Source organism: Typha angustifolia, chromosome 3 (genome assembly GCF_048772165.1).
Source record: "Typha angustifolia cultivar Huaian chromosome 3, ASM4877216v1, whole genome shotgun sequence".
NCBI lineage: Eukaryota > Viridiplantae > Streptophyta > Magnoliopsida > Poales > Typhaceae > Typha > Typha angustifolia.
The window spans coordinates 1,034,130-1,052,144 of NC_133241.1; the positions used below are offsets into that span (position 1 = coordinate 1,034,130).

The 18,015-nt window shown below is 37.2% G+C and overlaps 4 protein-coding genes across 8 annotated transcripts; all 4 read right to left on the bottom strand.

Annotated features, from left to right (window-relative positions):
• Nucleotides 1-616, bottom strand: LOC140758296 (uncharacterized). The gene has a single exon (XM_073094396.1). It carries the CDS (start codon nucleotides 558-560, stop codon nucleotides 108-110), a length of 453 nt encoding a protein of 150 aa, XP_072950497.1. The 5' UTR covers nucleotides 561-616; the 3' UTR covers nucleotides 1-107.
• A 1,185-nt stretch (nucleotides 617-1,801) lies between these two features.
• LOC140779616 (uncharacterized) lies at nucleotides 1,802-11,549 on the bottom strand. 5 transcript variants are annotated; one of them, XM_073124788.1, is made up of 9 exons: nucleotides 11,386-11,549; nucleotides 11,223-11,263; nucleotides 11,068-11,125; nucleotides 5,593-5,686; nucleotides 4,853-4,937; nucleotides 4,717-4,782; nucleotides 4,350-4,459; nucleotides 2,475-2,503; nucleotides 1,802-2,128 (listed from the first exon to the last, which is right to left on the bottom strand). In XM_073124788.1, the coding sequence occupies exons 1-9, from the start codon at nucleotides 11,477-11,479 to the stop codon at nucleotides 2,106-2,108; spliced, it is 600 nt and encodes a 199-aa protein (XP_072980889.1). In that variant the 5' UTR covers nucleotides 11,480-11,549; the 3' UTR covers nucleotides 1,802-2,105. The 5 variants fall into 5 exon arrangements, 3 of the variants coding, with proteins under 3 accessions (XP_072980889.1, XP_072980882.1, XP_072980897.1); XR_012107378.1 differs by lacking the exon at nucleotides 2,475-2,503 and having other exon boundaries at nucleotides 1,802-2,113; nucleotides 2,976-4,459; nucleotides 11,386-11,547; XR_012107377.1 differs by lacking the exon at nucleotides 2,475-2,503 and having other exon boundaries at nucleotides 2,976-4,459; nucleotides 11,386-11,547.
• A 363-nt stretch (nucleotides 11,550-11,912) lies between these two features.
• LOC140779638 (uncharacterized) lies at nucleotides 11,913-12,542 on the bottom strand. The gene has a single exon (XM_073124814.1). The coding sequence runs from the start codon at nucleotides 12,383-12,385 to the stop codon at nucleotides 12,068-12,070; it is 318 nt and encodes a 105-aa protein (XP_072980915.1). The 5' UTR covers nucleotides 12,386-12,542; the 3' UTR covers nucleotides 11,913-12,067.
• Nucleotides 12,543-13,940: 1,398 nt separating this feature from the next.
• Nucleotides 13,941-16,386, bottom strand: LOC140758446 (chlorophyll a-b binding protein 7, chloroplastic-like). Its single transcript, XM_073094617.1, has 5 exons — nucleotides 16,249-16,386; nucleotides 15,836-16,021; nucleotides 15,691-15,728; nucleotides 14,348-14,862; nucleotides 13,941-14,110 (listed from the first exon to the last, which is right to left on the bottom strand). The coding sequence occupies exons 1-5, from the start codon at nucleotides 16,293-16,295 to the stop codon at nucleotides 14,093-14,095; spliced, it is 804 nt and encodes a 267-aa protein (XP_072950718.1). The 5' UTR covers nucleotides 16,296-16,386; the 3' UTR covers nucleotides 13,941-14,092.
• Nucleotides 16,387-18,015: the final 1,629 nt, after the last annotated feature.

An 18,015-nucleotide genomic window follows, 5' to 3' on the forward strand; every position in this document is an offset into this window, starting at 1 on the left:
TGAAGAATGCTGATGATCAGCATTAATGGCGAGATCTTCTTTTTAAAAAAAAGAGAAACTTACACTGAAAGATGGATGGATGGATGGATGGAAGATGAGCATTAACGCTAAGGGCAGAACCTCTGCCTACAAGCTTGGCAAGTGATCTCCAAGCAAGCAGAGCCGATCCTCCTGGAGGCCATCTCCTTCATCCTCTCCACCTTCTCCACCTCCTCCCTCGCTCTCTCCCACACCGCCCTCGCCTTGGCGAACTCCTTCTCCGCCATCTCCACCTCCCTCCTCGCCAGCTCCCGCACCCTCTCCGCGTACGCCTTCTCCACCGCCGCAAGCCGAATCTGCTCCGCCGTCTGTTGCTTTAAAACTTGCATACTCCTCACGCACATCTTCGACTTCCCCTCTGGCAAAGCTGGCCCGACGCTCATTTTTAAGGTTAGATCCAGCGCCGGGTGGTCGGCCGGAGGGACCGACGTCACCATGGGCTTCCTTTCTCCGTCGAGGCGCTTGGCTAAGGGATTCGAGAAGAGTAGTTGCAGTTCTCTCTCCCCCTCCTCTTCTTCCATAAAAGTAGTACTAGTAGTAGTAGTAGTAGTAGCAGAAGAGTGCGAGGGAAGTTGCATAGATATATGTTGTGAATTGTGGTTGTGTCCTTCATATATATATATATATTTGGGGGGTGAATTTGTAAATTTAGCAGCATCATGCCGATGCTATCGGGTAGGGCTACAGATCTCCTGCAACCTTGGCTATAGGAAGCAGGGAGTGGAAGGGACCAAGAGGCTTCTCGGTTCCTTCGGATATAGAAAGTGCAAGAAAAGTGAAACTTAAAAGTGGAAGTTACCGCAGGAAGTCGCTTTCTAGAGGGGGGGGAAAAAAACAGTTACCACTTGCCAACTATTGGTGAGAAGCCGATTTGTATCATGATGGATAGTTATGAGCATGAAATCAAAGATGAAAAGAAAAAAAGAAAAAGAAGAGAAGTTATGATGATCTAAGGAATTGGAAAATTCACTTCTTAATTTTACTTTCTATTGGTTTATCTATTTTTATTTGATTTTCAATAGAGAGGGAAGCAAAAAATAATTATGACAGATTATGAGCTCGAAGGCTAATCATAAACTAGATAAAAGGGCTGACCCTTCTTGATATATAGATTGAATAACTACTATGAGAGAATCAAACCCTCTCTGAGATGACTAAGAGAATTAAAAAATTCAACACCGTTAGGGTTTGAATTTGATAATACATATACAATATAGGCTTCACGACACGACTCCATCTTGATCAATCTAGTTGAAATTTTCTATCAGGGAGAGCCTAACAAATTAAAAATTAAAACGGTTCTAAATTGTGCTATATTTTCATCTTAGGTATTCTTTTTGATCATTTTGGTCTCATTTACTTTAGGAATAAGATCAATTATATCTATATTCTAAAAATAAGTAGTTTTTATGTCCACTTGCATTATAAAAGAATAGTGTAATAATTATTAAAAAAAATAGATATTGAGTTGATAGGATAGATAGTAAGAGTAAATTAGTAACTGAGTTAGTATAGTCTAAGATATAATTTTGCTAAATAATATATATTCTAGAATAGAATTATTATAATATATAAAATTATGTTTTAGAATTAAAAAGATATATTCCTGAAATGAATTGGAACTTAGTAGTAGATTGATGGTTGGCATCATGGCGTGCATTAGCTATAGAAATAATGTTAGGAAGAGAGATGAAAAAGATTGCACATGTTAAAGAAAAAAAGGCTTTATGAGATGAGATGGCCATCAGGCATCAGGCCATGGTAATATTAATGGTAAGGTTGCAATAATTGGGTAGCACATGTTAAAGAGAGACAAAGTACTACAAGAGGAATAGCTTTTATTGGTAGGCCTAAGGTTGTCGGCCAACGTACACATGAACTAAATTTGCTATACAAATCATCAGGATCATATCTCCTTCCATCTCACTTCTCTTTTTTTCTTTTAAAAAAAGACTTCTATCTCACTCTTTTCTTCTTCCCCACCTACAATTCCATACCTTCTCTTTTTCTCTTTTGGTGAAACAGAATGATAAACAACACCTTGCACACTGAGCGTTTCGGATCCTTCACAATCCTGGCTTAAAAGTAACTGCACTTGTCAAATATATATAATAAAAAAAAAGAGAATTAGAATATTCTAAATCAATAAAAGGGAATAGTATAAGAGATAAGTAACTCAAAACCCTGTTATTGAGATAAGATCATCTCATTGTTGGCACTAAGTTTGCAACCAATAATTGTGATGATACTTTTAATCTGCTAGTCAAATTGGTGAAGCTTATAACGGCCTAAATGATAATGACCCGTTTGCAAGAGCTGGGCATATGCATTTACAAGATAGTTTGCTGTTCATAGAAGCAAACCAGTTAGTTGATTTGCTGTAGTTCTACAGGAATTGAGTGAGATGGGAGTATGATGATTACTTACTTACTTACTGCAGCTACTTGTGCAAGTATTTCCAATGCTAATAGACAAAATGAAAAATATCTAAGAGAAGATAAGCTAGTCACTTAACATTAGTAAGTTTACAAAGGAGAAAGTTCAGACCAAATAATATTGTTGTACACAAAAAGCAGCAACCCCAGAGTTAAACAAGAGATGGATGAGATAAATAAATTCTACTTTTCTTTTAAACTTCTCAGTGGATGTGAATGAAAGATCATTGTCTGTGGTGTTGTATAATTGACGAGTAACTCCAGCTTATATAATTGAAAACTAGGAACAAAATCTAATCCAAACCTCACGCCTAACCACAGGCCTACAGCCCAAAGATTTGTGAATTCTAGTTGTTTTGTACAGAACAATGCATGGTGGAAAAGAAAAGGTGAAGGTGAATCTAATGACAACTGCACTGGTAAGCCAACTTCAGCATGAAATCATCACATCACATACATAGAAGATAAGATAAGAAAAGCTGCCTCAACACCCCCACATACCTTACTCCTCACTCAGGCATTCCCATTTCCCATACTGCAGCCAATCTATCAAGGGTTGTTGGTAAGTTGCTTTTTGTAAGAAAAAGCTGTGGGAGCAAAGGAGACATGAAGCATGTGTGGGAAGAAGTAACCCACCACTTGGGCTTGCTTTTGGCTGATGCTCTCCACCAGACCACAAGGGTATGTGGGTTCGAAGAGCTCTCTCTCTCTCTCTCAATGATTTATGCATCATGGTCTCCCACTACTATTAGTCAGTACTCAAGGGAAATCTTGGTCCCCATCACCTTAAAACTTTACAGGAAAGTGGCCATGATAAGAGTAAGGAGGGGAAACTCCTCACTCCATGAACCAGCCCATTAGGGATCCTTGTGGTCCTGCAAGGTCCCCTTTCCCTTCACTGCAGTACACGCAGACACGGTGTACATGCAACAGGAAGAGCCCGATCAGAGACCGCGACTGACCACCGTTCGACAACGACACTACAATGGCCTGCTGATCAGCTGTCTACATCTATCAGATTTGGGGTCATCATGAAGATTGCTAGATATGTTCATCGATGCAAATGGGAGCAAGGTTCTCTTACAGTGGTCCAAAAGTGGGTTTAAAGGCCTACTAGAAAGAAGCACTAAGAACAAGGTTGGGCTCAAATGATGGAAACAGCCCTTCGTTGTGATGCTTTGAGACAAATAGATATGTTGGCAGTAAAGATGCCACGGTAGGTGCTTATCCCTTGGGCCCAAATGGCACAGGTTTGAGTCATTGGAAACAATCATTTAATTTTGCAGGTAAGGATGTATACATACACTCCAGATACAGCTGTAATTGGAGTTTCATGCATAAAAAATGTTACCAAAATGATGAGATGAAGCACGGACCATACTAAACCTAAGAAGCACCCATCTAATTCATCTGTAAAGGACAAATTATTTTCAATGAATCTGAAAACTTGAGGACCCAAATCCTTTTTCTCCAACAATTTTGTGTAGACCCAAACTTGAGGACTCAAATCCTAAATATTTGTATTCAACTGAGTCAGGCATTGACTTGTGTCGTGAACAAAACAAGAGCCTGGAGTCGTACTTCTCCATTCTCTTAAAGGCCAAAATAATAGATTCCCCCATGAATTTGATCACTCCACTGAAATACATTATACTGTATGTCTATACGTTTAAAACTATTAATGTATTGAAGTGCCTGTAATTTTGTCACTTACAATCAGTCATTAAAATGTATACATAATTTGCAGATGTGATCAGAGTAGTAATTGCTGAAATACATCCAAATATGGACATACAACTGAGTCATCCATACTTCACAGAAGCAATTGCAGCTTGCAACTAGACGGGCATAGAAAAAGGCTGGAAAAATCATTACCTGGATGATTTGGCCAGGGTTCCCGATCCTCTAACAATCTCTTGGATTTTTTGTGGGGTCAGGATTGCACTGCTGCTGTCAAAATTAGTACCTTCCAACTGCTTGTGCAGCTGAATAAGAATTAGAGGAAAGAATTCAATCACTAATATCCATCTTAATAGGAGAAGAAGGACTCACGTTGCTGCTCATATATATATATATATATATAACTACACAAATACACCAGATTTCAATGAAGATAAGCAAGTGGACTAAATGGAAGGAAAAGATCTACCAACTTATAAAGCAGCAGTGAAATGAAATAATCTTATCAAACACTAGACAAATAATATAGATAACAAAATACATAGAAAGAGAGCGAACATACACTCTCCAAAATTAAACATTGGTCATCTGGCTGATAATTCCGAAGTTGTTTTAGCATCTCCATTTGCTGCAAAGAACTCATTTTCAAATTGAGTTTAACAATTATTCAAAGATTAGAGGAATAGAAATAGTTTTACCTGATCTTGCAGCTCATGTTGAGCATGCATTTTATCCTCAAACTCATCTGGCTCAAGCTCAGCCTCATCAATGGCCATCTCTTCTCTGTCATACTAGTACCGTCAAAGGCCAACACTATGTGCTTGATTCAAAGTCACTCTTGAGAGACGAGTACAAAAAATAAGAAAAGAATCATCTTCTTTTCTTTTTCTCATTCACCATTGACAGACAGGATTATGTTTATCATGATCAGTACTGAGAAAGAACTGGTGCAGAAAAATCATTGACTGGTCAAAAAAATGCTAAAGGAAAATTGGGCATGTTGCTATTAAATTCTTTATGTTCTAGTCCTCTAGGTGACTTCAGTATGTTAAAATATTGGGTCAACTCCTAAGAAAAAACTACAATCAGCCATTCCAGGGTAAGGCGATCAAACAAGCATGATTCAATAAATAATAATTGGACATCTATATAAGAACTTAATCCTTGTTGATTTCAAAAACTTAATACATATTCTGGAGGTAGCAAGATTTTTAGAACTCTATAGAGACATTCCCACCATGAAGAAAATTTTACTTCAATATTGTCATTGTCAACATTTAATTCCTTTTAGAAATAAAACATTGCCAATTTTATGCAGTACAGGGAAAGAGAGAAATGATCTAACGGTTGTTTCAATTATTTTAAACAAAATAATTTGACCAATGAAAGACAAAAAGATCTATACAACAAGAATTACGAGAGTTCGAGAGACACCTACTTCGCAATGAATCGGTAAAATTGAATCATCAAGTCCATGTCATTCTCATAAACTGCATTGACTTTTCCCAAGCAAGCAATCCCAAGTCTTGGATCTGAAGTGCAGTAACCAGTATATGTTCAAATGGTAGCATTCGGTAAGCATGATAAATATAAATTCATATGATCATTTATTAGCGCATGGGCCCAGTAAACATAAGCAGTGTTATTAAAAAAAAAAAAAGATTGTGGTGGCCACCATGGCGGATTAGCCCTCTAAGAGCTACACTACAGTTGTAGCGGGTTGGAACAGCGTTTTAAGACTGTGGCGGCCACCATAGAGGGTAGTGGCCACCATGGTGAAAATGGTGGCCATTTTACTACTTTAAGCTTAACCAATAGAAATTGAATTATGTTTCCCCTTCTCTCAATTAGCTCTCTTGAATCTTAGTAAAAAATTTCAATTGTGTTTGCTAATCAAAATGCCATGTTGGTCGGCACAGCTTTGTGCTGCTGACTCATGCCACTTGGCACGCGTCGGGTGCGTCCCAAACCCACTAACTCATTAAGGGTGAGTCAATTGCAACCACTTTACTAAAAAAGGTTGAAGTGAGAGAAGGAGAAAGAGAGGAAATTAAGGTTTTTTTTTCTCAAATTTCATCAAAAGGTAAAAAATGTTCTTTCATTCTCTTAAGTATTTTCTTTATAATGTAAAACTTTGGGTGTACAAATGATATATCTAGCCCGATTTTGTTAGATCTATCAGTTATAATGGTCTATCTATATAAATATATCATTTTGGTGCTAAATCTTAAAAATTACTCTTTGTAGTAATCAAACAAAAATTTTAAGTTCCCCAAATTTAGTAAAAAACAAAAATGAATATATCAACTTCATTCAAGTTGAGCCAAAATTTGTATAAAAACATGTTAGATTAACTTCCTATGAGTTAATTCAAATTCAAAATTTACAACTTTTAATTAATAAATATATTCAATCATATCATGTGTCGAATCATGTTTCTACTTAATTATTGTTATATCTTTAACAAAATATGTCATTTACAATATTATCGAAGAAAATAAAAGACTAATGTAGGTTTTACTCATGGTTCTCAAAATCAACTGATCCAAATCAAGATTGGCCATAACTAATCCCTGAAACCAATCTAATAACTGGTTTCGGTCTAAAATCGGCCAATTTTGGTCATATCAACCGAATCAACCTATACACCTCTGTCGTAACTACCATTTTTAAGATTTAAGTAGAATCTAAAATATATCTAACCTAAGAGACATTAACAATTAATGTCCTCAGCTGTCCTTTTTTTTTTTTTAAGTTTTCGATTTTTACCCTCTATCTCACACACTCTTAGGGGTGTAAACGAGCGAGCTGGACCCATCTCGGCTTGGCTAGATTACTGAATTTTTCCAACTCGATTCGAGCTGGAAAAGCTTAACTCAGATTGGCTCTTCTCAACTCGATAGCTCGATAGGAGAGCAGAAGAGGCAAATAGGAAAGGAAGATGCCGTTGGAGAGGTTCTTCTCTAGGTAGGTGGTGCGGCTAATCGCATCGCAATTGGGGATGAGGGAGGAGAAGGTTTACTTGGGTTTGCAATCGAAAGAGTGGAACTAATAGACGAAGTGGAGAAAGGAGCTTTGCTACGATTTAGGCACGAGGATAGTGGAGAATGTCAGGAGTTGACACATGACTGCAAGGTGTGTGGGAAGAGCTTCCCATATGGGAGATCTTTGGGCAAGTATATGAGATCTCACTTGTCGTCCATGAGTCCCTCATCCAAACTGGGGCAAAAAATGCAGAGAGCTAGTTATGGATTGAGGGAGAACCCAAAAAAGACTTCGAGGTTGTCAGATTTTGACAACTACAATAAGAGGCGTGACAAGCTATGTAGAGTGTGAAAAGGGATCCTCTATGGAAATCTCTATTTAGCCACATGAGCTGCCATTCGTGGAGATCCCATCTCACATGGGAGGAAGAAGAAGAAGAAGAGGAGGAGAACAAATTGGAAGGAGAGGTCCAAGAAAGCATCGGTTTTTGGGGAGGCATTTTGGGTCATCAATGGAAAGGTAACATGAATATTTTTGTCTTTATGTGGTGGTGGGTCACAAACTGTATATATTGCTACAATGTCAAGCTAAGCTCGAGCAAGCTAGCGCCAGCTCGACTCGGCTCGATAATACATTCGAGTCCAAAATATCAGCTCAACTCGGCTCATTTAGAGCTTGAGTCGAGCGCTAAACGAGTTGAGCCCACAAGCTTTTTTGACAACCTTACGCACTCTCTCCTACCCTTATTTTTCATTGAACTTATTTGACGGCCAATTCAGTGAGCCCTAACTACTCCTCACTTTGGTGAACTCAAATGAGTGTTTTTTTCTCATTCTCTTCTCTTTTTCACCCATATTTTAACTCATCTTTTTTTACTACTACAGAACAATAGTGAAGAGAGAGATCTTGTTCTTCACTGTTATAGTGTTATTCTATAATAATTATTTACGAGTATAAAATATTCAGTGTATTGAAAGGTGATCGTGGGCTGTGAGTGGTCATCCCACCACCTAGTGCCTAGGCAGAAGATAGGGACCAAAATAGTCTAGCATTTTTTAATATATACAAATAAAAATACCACATATAACATATAATATATACTATTATAGTATAGCATTATATATAAAGTTTTCAATAGTCCAGGGCACCAAAATAATTAAGACACAAGTACTGATATGTTTTAGAAAAAATAAAAAAAATTACATAGTGGGAAATTTGTCTTTGTTGGTGAGATGAAAATTAGATGCACCTCCTTCACTTCTACTACATCCCACGTGTCCAATATGTGAGAATTTTGGAGATAAGTGGTGATGTCCAACTAGCATGCGAGATTTTTAGAGATAAGTGATGGTCCGCACGTGTCCAGCACCAACTCTATCACTTCCATTATAGTAGCAGGAGAAGGCAACGAGAAACATTGAAGGGGATCTCCACTCCACGTCGTACCACAGGCTCAACCTCCACACCATCGCCACTGCACGTACCAACCTTCATGCCACCGGCTACACAAACCCAACCTCCACGACGACGCTCGAGTCCGAGCTCCAAAACAGTTGCAAAGCTTGGCCTCGACGACAGCACATGCTTGAGATCTTTGCTCGCCGCCAACTATTGGGATAGGAGAAAGCTTGAGAGGGAGGGATCGAGAGATAAGAAGATTTAGAGCATGATGAGTTTTTTTTTCCTTTAACTAACACAACTCTTTTGCAAGCAAATAATTTCGCCTGGCCTACTAGCCACAATGTTGGCTATCTAGGCCCACCAAGCTCCAACTCGGCTTACCAAGGCTCGATTATGCAATTCGATCACATAATTTGGGTGCTTAGTGTGTTGGTGGGGCGGCCTGCATGCCCTAAGGTGGCAGCCAGAATTGCTTTACAATACACTAAAAAAATTGACAAATTCAATTCGGAATTCATCATGGTTTTAAGTGAGTTTTTTTCTTTTAAGCTTTCTATGTGGCTAATTTTTATTTTCTTATTTTTATATTATTTTTCAAAAAAAATAAAAAAATTTCATGTATTTTTAAATAATATATAAAATTTTACATAATTAAAAATAGTCTGATCTGATACGGGCTAGCAATATGACTAATATAATAGATACATATTGTTTTTTTTAACAGTTGATCTCAATTCTTATACCGAGTTTCAAAACCTTGGTTTTATTAGATATATTCAAACTAAAAATATATATCGAAAAGTTTCTTGAGATAAAAGGCCCTAAAAAATATATTATAAGTGTGTTAGTGCGTGCCCCTGGCACATAGGGGCATGCCGAGTTGACATGCCCCGTGCCGACCAAGTATCGATCGATAATCCTTAATTTTTCCTTCTATTGACTGAGATATAAAAGATGAAAAATAGTACATTCATAGTTTTATCGAAAATGTAGAAACATCTTCCAAATGGTATTTGCAAATGTTCCAAATTTTAACAATAGATTGATTATATCTATCATGTGTTGAATGTTGATAATTTGACAAATTTTGTTCTTTTTACTTGACTATATATAGGCCAGATAGCTTAGGAAAAAGATATTTGTAAAGTTTTTCTGTGAGACCCGCATTGGAATCATGTCACCCACTATAAGCTCTTGGCCTCCTGCCATCCGCCTCACGCCATGAAAGCCCTTAGCTGCGACATACCCGTGGCGTACTTTTTAGAACATTGAACATAAAAGAAGTCGCATATCTAATTTCTGAATAACAAAATATGTTATCACTTTTCATACATTTCCTTAGTCCCTCTTCCAATATATGAGGTAGAGGTATTGGAGACAATCTGGTAGAGAACCATACAAAGCATGAAAGCAACATCTCACCTAAATATAAGTAATACCAGATACCGATATGTTCACTTGACTGCAAACAATAGTTAACAAAAGTAAAGGATAAACTACGCATAGCGAATTCTGCAGTTGCCAATCAATGAGCTTACTTGATGGTGTATAAAGGTGATAGCCTTAGCAAATAAAGCAATTAATTAAAAAAAATGTTGATGTAGGAGATTATAGGTTACCCACAAAAGATTGGTAAGCCAAAGATTGCCTTAGGATATTAATTAAATTTCACCTTTTTCTGTTCTAAAATGAAGAGCTTGTCAGAAACTAGTATAATTAAAATTAAGAATAATATAAAAGTTTATTATATCTTGCACTGGAATCTGGATAGATGAAATGGAGAGACAACACTTTTAAAGATAAAATTCAACAGAAAAATATCATTGTAATTTATTTCTATCTAGTATGTATAGAGAAAAAGGATGATAACACTGTTTTCACACAAATTAGGGTGCTGGTATATATCCTAGACAAGCATATGGGTAATTCGCCTTAATCCTAATACGATTTGGAAGTCCTCAACCAAAGGTAGTTTATAACAAAATTTCAGTAATGAAACTCAAATATAATTCCAAGTCAGTTGAAGCTTTGATCGATAAAACTATAACAGCAAGCAATAACCAAATGATATAAGACCAATAGATTCCAAGAAGGATTAACCTTACAGAAGTCTCAAATGGTTTTCTCAAGGTTCTTTTGACACATGTTGAAATGAACTGTTTTATGTTATCCAGATATTTCTTGCAAAACTTTATGCTCCTACAGATATCCAGGTTCAACTATGATTAAAACATCATAGACCCAAATTCATCACTTAATTTAATTTATATACAAACCATTCTCCCATTCAACTAGAAAAAAAACAGGATGAGAAAAAATTGAACACACCCTATGATCTTCATATTGTACCTCCTACTAAAACAGCATAGATATATCCCGATATTTCTTATAAAAGTTTATATTCTTGCCCACACATCGTAGATTCAATTCATCACTGTAGAAAACATTTCTGCTCTCTACTTCAGACTGCCGACGGCATTACATCAAACAGGTTGTGTGCGAAAACAGTAGAGAGTTACTAACTCACCAATTCCCATCTCGATAAGTATTTCCTCTTGAATGGCCGTCGTTACAGCTACCGCCTCCTTCATACAACAACAATTCGAGCAAAATATTAGAATTTGTCAGAAAAAAGTAGAAAAAGAAAATACCACTTTTGGGTGGGCGGGAATGAGGCGCGACCTGCTTGTCCTTCACGGCGTCGGCGATGCGCTTCTTGACATCTGAAGAAGGTAAGAAAGCACGAATCAATGATGTGGCGATAATGATTATAATGAGTAAAAAAAAAAGAGGGGGTGAAATGGAAATAGGGATGGAGGAAGGGAGTGGGGCTTGGTGAGCAGACCGGGTTGGGAGGTGAGAAAGGAGAAGCGGGAGAAGAGGTGGAGGAGTTGATCCCTTGAGAGCATCGCCGGCAGCGAAGGCGAAGCGGCGGACATGGCGGCGGATGAGGACGAGGACTCGACCGAGAGGATTAGGAAGAGTCTGGATATTCGAGCATTAAAACCGATTGGTTCAAAAAGTAGGACGTAAATAAAAATAATTTTTATAAATTTTCTTTTTTCCTTTAAATAAAATTTATCAAAAACACCCTTTATTTTGTATTTATTATTATTCGTATCTTTAAAAATAAAATATTAATATTATTTAGATCCATAATTAAGTTAACTCATCTATAGAAATCCAAAGTGTAAAAGAGAAATTTCTCTCTTTTTTTTCAAATAGGCACCTATATTTTGGCCTTATTATTCTCTAGACTAACAGGAAGAAGCTGTTAATTAATTGTGAGGGGTTTCCTTTTCCCCTTCCTTTTAAACACATTAAGCTCAATATACAACACAACGAAATTTCTTCAAACCAATTAAAATCGACTGAAAAGTGAACGAGAAAACATATGATGGAAATTGAAATGAGTATTTAGATAACAACTCCAACAAACATCCAAATCACTTGGTTAAGACTCGTATATACATAATTAGTAACTAATCTCATCTCTCTCTCTCTCTCTTTCTAATTGCTTGTTCTTCTTATCGAGGAGGAGGAGGTCGATTGGAGGAGGATGGCACGCGGACTTGGATAGGGAGCGGCCGGCCGGATCCGGACCCGCCGCAGTTCCTGCACGCCATCCGACCCGAGCCGGCGCACGAGCGGCAACCCACGTCCCCGTCGGACCACCGCGAGCAGAGGCAGGCCACCCGCCCCGTCCCGTTACACGTGGCGCACCGCGGCAACCCCCCGGCCATGGGCCCCGCGTCCAGCGCGTCCATCGCCGACTTCACCAGCATCGCACCCGCCACCACGCCGAGCCCCGTCGCGAGCTGCGAGGCCAACACGATCGGACCCATGTCGGCGGGGAACTAGAGAGATAGAAGGAAATCGCCGACGAGTTTTATTATCCCTTTATAAAAGAGTATGAGGATCACATTGAGATGTTAAATAGCGTAATGGTTTTGGGTGGTAGGAAAGGAGCCTACGTTAAGGTGAAGGGTTGAGTGGGTGATTGGGTTTGGTTGAAGGGGATTTTGGGATTGGAAGGTTGTGGGGATTTGGGGGAGGCGTGGGGGTGTTGGATTCGTGTCGTTGTTTTGGTGGTCAGAGTTCGGTTTGGTGTTTTTAACGAGATTTTTTTCTTTCCTTTTTTTTCTCCATGTGTTTGGTCGTGGACTGGGAAATTTCTACGCATCCATGTGAAGGATGAGAATTAACGGTTGGATCTTGTCTTTTACCTTTTAGAGAAGTCGTGTGAAAGACTTTTTTGCATGGCCAAAGGATGGGTGCAATGAACTAGATTTTATTATTATTATTTTTTATTTTATGGCAGTCTCACTTGAGGGGCTCTTCCCTTTGGAAACTATCTTGTCGACATTTGTGAACTCTTTTGGTAGATATATATGTCGAATTTAATTAGAGGGATGATTATTTAATTCTTATTATTTTTGTGTATATTTCAGTATTTATTGAGAAAGATGACGAAGAAATATAATGATTTCTCATTATTTATGCAACACTGGTTAGAAAATATTAATTTTTATATTTAAATTTGTCAACTTAATTGAGGCAATTATTTATTAGTCTATATACGTGGGAGCATTTCCTCTCTTGTTTTTATTTAAAGAAAGTCTCTTTGGGTTACTATTCGCAATGTGATACACACGAAAAACATAATGAAATAGTTTGGACATGCCCAACAATTTTGACAAAACATCGTCAATTCATCGGTTTACATATTATATCAAATCCTATAGGCAGAAGAAAATCTAGCAATCACAAGCACGCTATTAATGAAATAGGCTTCCATCGACTCCATCACAACCCTAGCAAATTCGAATCAACATTAAAGCGAATACAATAACATCTGTCTGTCATTGTGATTATTGCAATACGGAAGGAGGTTGAGGGTGGTGGCAACAACTGCATTAGCTAGGTAAGAGAGGAGAGAGACGACAACAATAGTGGAGGTGGGCTGAGAAGGTGGTAGTGGGCGGAGGAAAGAGAGAAGAAGGCAACATTGGAAAGATCGTTAACGACATAAGCGGTGGAGATCGACACACTAGCGACACGAGACATTGCTAAGGTAAAGAGCAAAGAAAGGGGAGAGAGGAAAATGTTGACAATGACAAGAAAAATACTTCTAGACAAGAGAAAGAAAAATGAGCAACTAAAACCCTATCAAAGCTATTATCAGCTTCGTTTACTTTGCAAAGTTGATATTATCATATTATTTCATCATGTTATTCGTATAGTTCCTTACAATAATACCTAACGAAGAATGTGAGAATTCTTTTTTTTTTCTTTTGGCTTGTGAAGAGTTGCTAATAGTAAGTATCAATGAATTATTAATTAATCATAGTAAGTAATTAGATAGTAGCTGTTAATTTCTCAGACTACCAATTCACAAGATTTGAAGCATCGTGAAGTATTTGTACATTTAATTAATACTTGTTACATAAAAATAATCTCTAGATACATAGAAGCATTCACAAAGGTTGCAGTCGGATTTGCACCTCTCTTTCTCTCTCTCTCTCAATCAATCAATCTGAAGGCTTTCTTCTTCATTTCGGTGTGAAAGCCTAAACATAAAGAATTAATAATCAGCACTAAACGTCACCAAAAAAAAAAACCAAACATATATCATTACACAATTGCATTGAAAAACATCATACTTTATTATATAGTTAGAATAATCTATAATTTCTTTTTGATGAAAATGCACTTCAGAAAATTTATGTATAAGGTTGAGAAGAGTAATAATTTTTTTGTGTTAGGTTTGATGAATTTATGTAAAATATACTATTCCAAACACTTACAGCAAAAATGGTTGCATGGCCGGGATCGGCGAGGTGCGCAAAGAGGTTGTCAATGGGTCCAGTGCCGGTGTAGATAGCCTGAAACCAAGCCCCCATCACGGCCAACATCGCTAGCCTCCCATTCTTGATCTCCTTCGTCCTCAGCTCCCTCACCTTCTCCGGCGAGCCGCTCCCCCACCCGAGCGGGTCGAACCAGAGACCGCCCGGGTAGCCGACGTCGGTCCCGGTGAGCTTGTTCTCAGGGAAGATGGGGTCGGTGTTGACGCTGCCCGGTTTGATGATGTCGGCCCACCGCCGGCCCTCGGCCCAGCCGATGAGGATGAGCTCGATGACGAAGAGGGTGGTGGTGTCGGTGAAGTACTCCTGCTCGCCGGCGGTGTACCACGACGGGGTGTTGAGGATGCCGATCTTGGTGAGGAGCTCCGGGATGAAGATGCCGGCGGCGCCGAGCATGGCCCACCGGCAGTGGACCAGCTCCGCTTGCTGGTTCCACCGTAGGCTCTCCGGGTCGGATCCTGTGGACCATTCAATTACATCTCATTTCAATTCTCTATTTCTCTACTTTTTTATGATCCATTTAATAGTTAAAAGATAAAAGGCAAATTATTCAACAATAATTATTAATTTCTCTTTCATAATTCAACTATTGAGATTAAATAATACTAGCTAAAATTAACAGGAAATACATGTCACTTTTTTAAATTGTAAAGGTAAATTAGTCATATTTTATTTCTCTCTTAGCTATTAATTTCTTTATAAAAAAATAAAAATAATAATAAATTGGTAGAAATTGACACTCCTATTATTAAGGAAACTGTCATAAAGATAAGTAATAAAAAAATACTTAAATTCTAATTTTTTTATCGACTAATCTAGTCACATATGTAAAATGTCTTATATACCCTTTAACTTATGGTCAGATGAAAAATTATTTTTAATAACTAATTAGTTAGTATCGAATCATTACTCAAGACAAAATACTTCTATTTATCATATGAAATTTGATTGATATTATTTTAGCTAGATTAAGAAATTTATTCAATTTTTTATAACTTTATTTTAATAAGTATATTCAAATTCGATCGATAAATTAATTAAATATTATGTAAAAAATAATTGTTTCATTCTAAACTATAACAGTAAGAAGGATAAAAATGTCACAAATAAAATTACGAGGGTAAAACTATCAATTAAAGGCATGAAAGAAATAATTCAGATCTTAAATTATAGTTATCACAAAATAACTAGAAGGGTATTCATGTAAAAATAATATGAGAGGGTACTTAAGCAAACATAAATATTAGAAGGATATAAAAGTTAATAATAAGGAGATTCGTACTTACCCAGACCCAATGGATCAAAACCGAAATCTCCAGGAAGGCTGCATTCAAAGGATTCAAACAACACCAATTCGCAGTTATATTCCAATGGAATTAAAAAGACTTAGTATGAATGTTAAAGAGTGCAGAGAGAATGAAGAGAATCTACCTGCCATCAAGCCATGGAGGAGGAGTGCTTCCTGGGAACCAGAGAGGCCTCTCCGAAGCCGCCGCCGCGGATACCGAGAAGGCTCGCCGTGCCACCGGCGCCGCCCACTTCCCTTGTCTCAGCTTCCTTCCATTGAGGAAGGATGCCTTTGTTGTTGCAGTTACACCATTCCTGCTCTTCTGAGAGCTGAATGGCATAAAATTACCATCAGTTTAAATTATAAAGGATAGAACAACAGTCATCTAATAGCTTATATTTGATGTAGTTTCTTAATTCTCCAGTATTTTCCAACACTTCTTTTTGTTAAAAAGAAAATATGATCTGAGTGAGCACGATTAAAATCGATTAAAGAGAACGAAAAGGAATGGTGATATCTTTTCTTCTTCAAGAAACTGCGAGAGAGATGAACTTGCCTGGCTATGGGAGCAACAGCGAGAGAGGAGGCAGACACTGAAGCCATAGACAGTCTTCTCTCTTGTGTGGTTGTGAGGAGAGTAGGATAATGGGAGACGTATTTGAGTTTCAGAGTGGGCTTATCTTAGAGAGATAGGAAGATGCCCATCTGGCTCTCACGTCTTGACACGTGGCGGACAGAATCCAGTCCCTGGATCCTCCACCTCTAGATTCTGGGTGACATGGATGTCATAGAAACTTGTGGCTGTGGTCGTGCTGAGAGAGAAAAAAAAAATCTGAGGAGGATTTGAGGAATCTATCATTGCCTCTTCAAAGGGAAGCAATTTTTTCTTTTTCTTTTTAAAAAAAAAATTACGTGATCAATTAGATTATTTAATTTTTAATTTAGAGAAAAAAAATATCCCTTACATATTTTTTGCTTTTATTATCACTAGCATCCTATATGGTTATTTATCGTTGGAACTCGTGGTGTCCATTAACTGACAGGGTATCATATAAATTAATTATGTTAATTATATTTGTATAAAGTTAACATAGCCACTTATCTCTATCTCTGTATTAGCCAATTTTGCCAAGGAATATTTTTATTTCTTTTATTTTTAACTTTTTAAGTAATAAATATTCTTTCTTTGGTCTATAATTATCAAGTTAAATTTTAATTCACATTAATGATAAATAAATATATGAGGTATTATGTTAACGATAATAAAAATAAAATGTGTGACGTAAATTAAATCTTTTTTTAATATATTGAAGAATGGCCATCTATAAAATGAATGTCTCTATTGGGTTGGGCCAGGCTCAATACCGACAAATAATTTGACTCGAGCCCAACAAGGTGGAATAGAGATGATTATCGGAGATTCGAATGGTAACCCTATATGCGAAATACCTTAACAATTTTATCTTTATATGTCATGAGATTTGAGTTTGTTTGGTTTATATCTTCATATTTTGAGCTCTTTTAGTGTTTGTATAGGGATTCTGCGAGTATCTATTCAGATACGAAACTTTTACGCTATTTTTTGGATAACAAATTTGTGTTCTTCTACCAAACTAAGGAAAATTTTTGTCACACACTAGTAGTATTTGTCTTCCTTATATTAGAACTAATGAGATTAGAGCTTATCTAAACTATCAATGGGTGACTATGGATATGAAATTCCCAACTACCAACAATTGCATATTTATCCTTACTAACTAATAACCAACTGTGATTAATTAATTCCATAATGATGTGGGTTAATTTGGTTGGTTGGTGCTTCCACTCTAGCCACTACTACAAATTGTTCAAGAATTTTCTACTTAATTAAAGCCCATGGTTCAAAATCCTCATCCTTATCCTCTAATTATTTTCCACCATCAAAAGGCTTGAAAAGGAAAAGAGAATATATAAACAAAATAGTTCTCTCCTACTCCCAACTTGTCACTAAACTTTTTGTTAATCACGGATAAGATGCCTCACACCAAATATCTTTATAATTGGCGAAATGGCATGTTAAACTAATCGATTAGCTAAATGATTAATTGATCATCTTTAATTAGTAGATTAAGCATTCAAACATTAATACCAGCTATCCTGAAAAATTGCAGGCCCAATAGCCCAAGTCCAGCTTGTCTAATGGGATAATTACATTAAGACTCTCTTAAATTATTATCCATTTCCATTTAGTTTTTCTTATAAGGAGAGCCAAAATGTCTCATAAAAAAAGTGAAAGGTTTTATATAATAAAAATGAGCAATATATGTAATTAATCCAAATCCAT

Coding starts and splice junctions, on each gene's coding strand:
- LOC140758296 (XM_073094396.1), bottom strand. CDS start 560: ATGGAAGAAGAGGAGGGGGAGAGAGAACTGCAACTACTCTTCTCGAAT.
- LOC140779616 (XM_073124781.1), bottom strand. CDS start 11,479: ATGTCCGCCGCTTCGCCTTCGCTGCCGGCGATGCTCTCAAGGGATCAA. Junction 11,126..11,222: donor ACGCCGTGAAGGACAAGCAG/GTCGCGCCTCAT, acceptor TGTTGTATGAAG/GAGGCGGTAGCTGTAACGAC. Junction 2,114..4,349: donor ACCCTGGCCAAATCATCCAG/GTAATGATTTTT, acceptor CTTTTAAGCCAG/GATTGTGAAGGATCCGAAAC.
- LOC140779638 (XM_073124814.1), bottom strand. CDS start 12,385: ATGGGTCCGATCGTGTTGGCCTCGCAGCTCGCGACGGGGCTCGGCGTG.
- LOC140758446 (XM_073094617.1), bottom strand. CDS start 16,295: ATGGCTTCAGTGTCTGCCTCCTCTCTCGCTGTTGCTCCCATAGCCAG. Junction 16,022..16,248: donor GCTGTTGCTCCCATAGCCAG/GCAAGTTCATCT, acceptor TATGCCATTCAG/CTCTCAGAAGAGCAGGAATG. Junction 15,729..15,835: donor CCTCCATGGCTTGATGGCAG/GTAGATTCTCTT, acceptor CTTTGAATGCAG/CCTTCCTGGAGATTTCGGTT.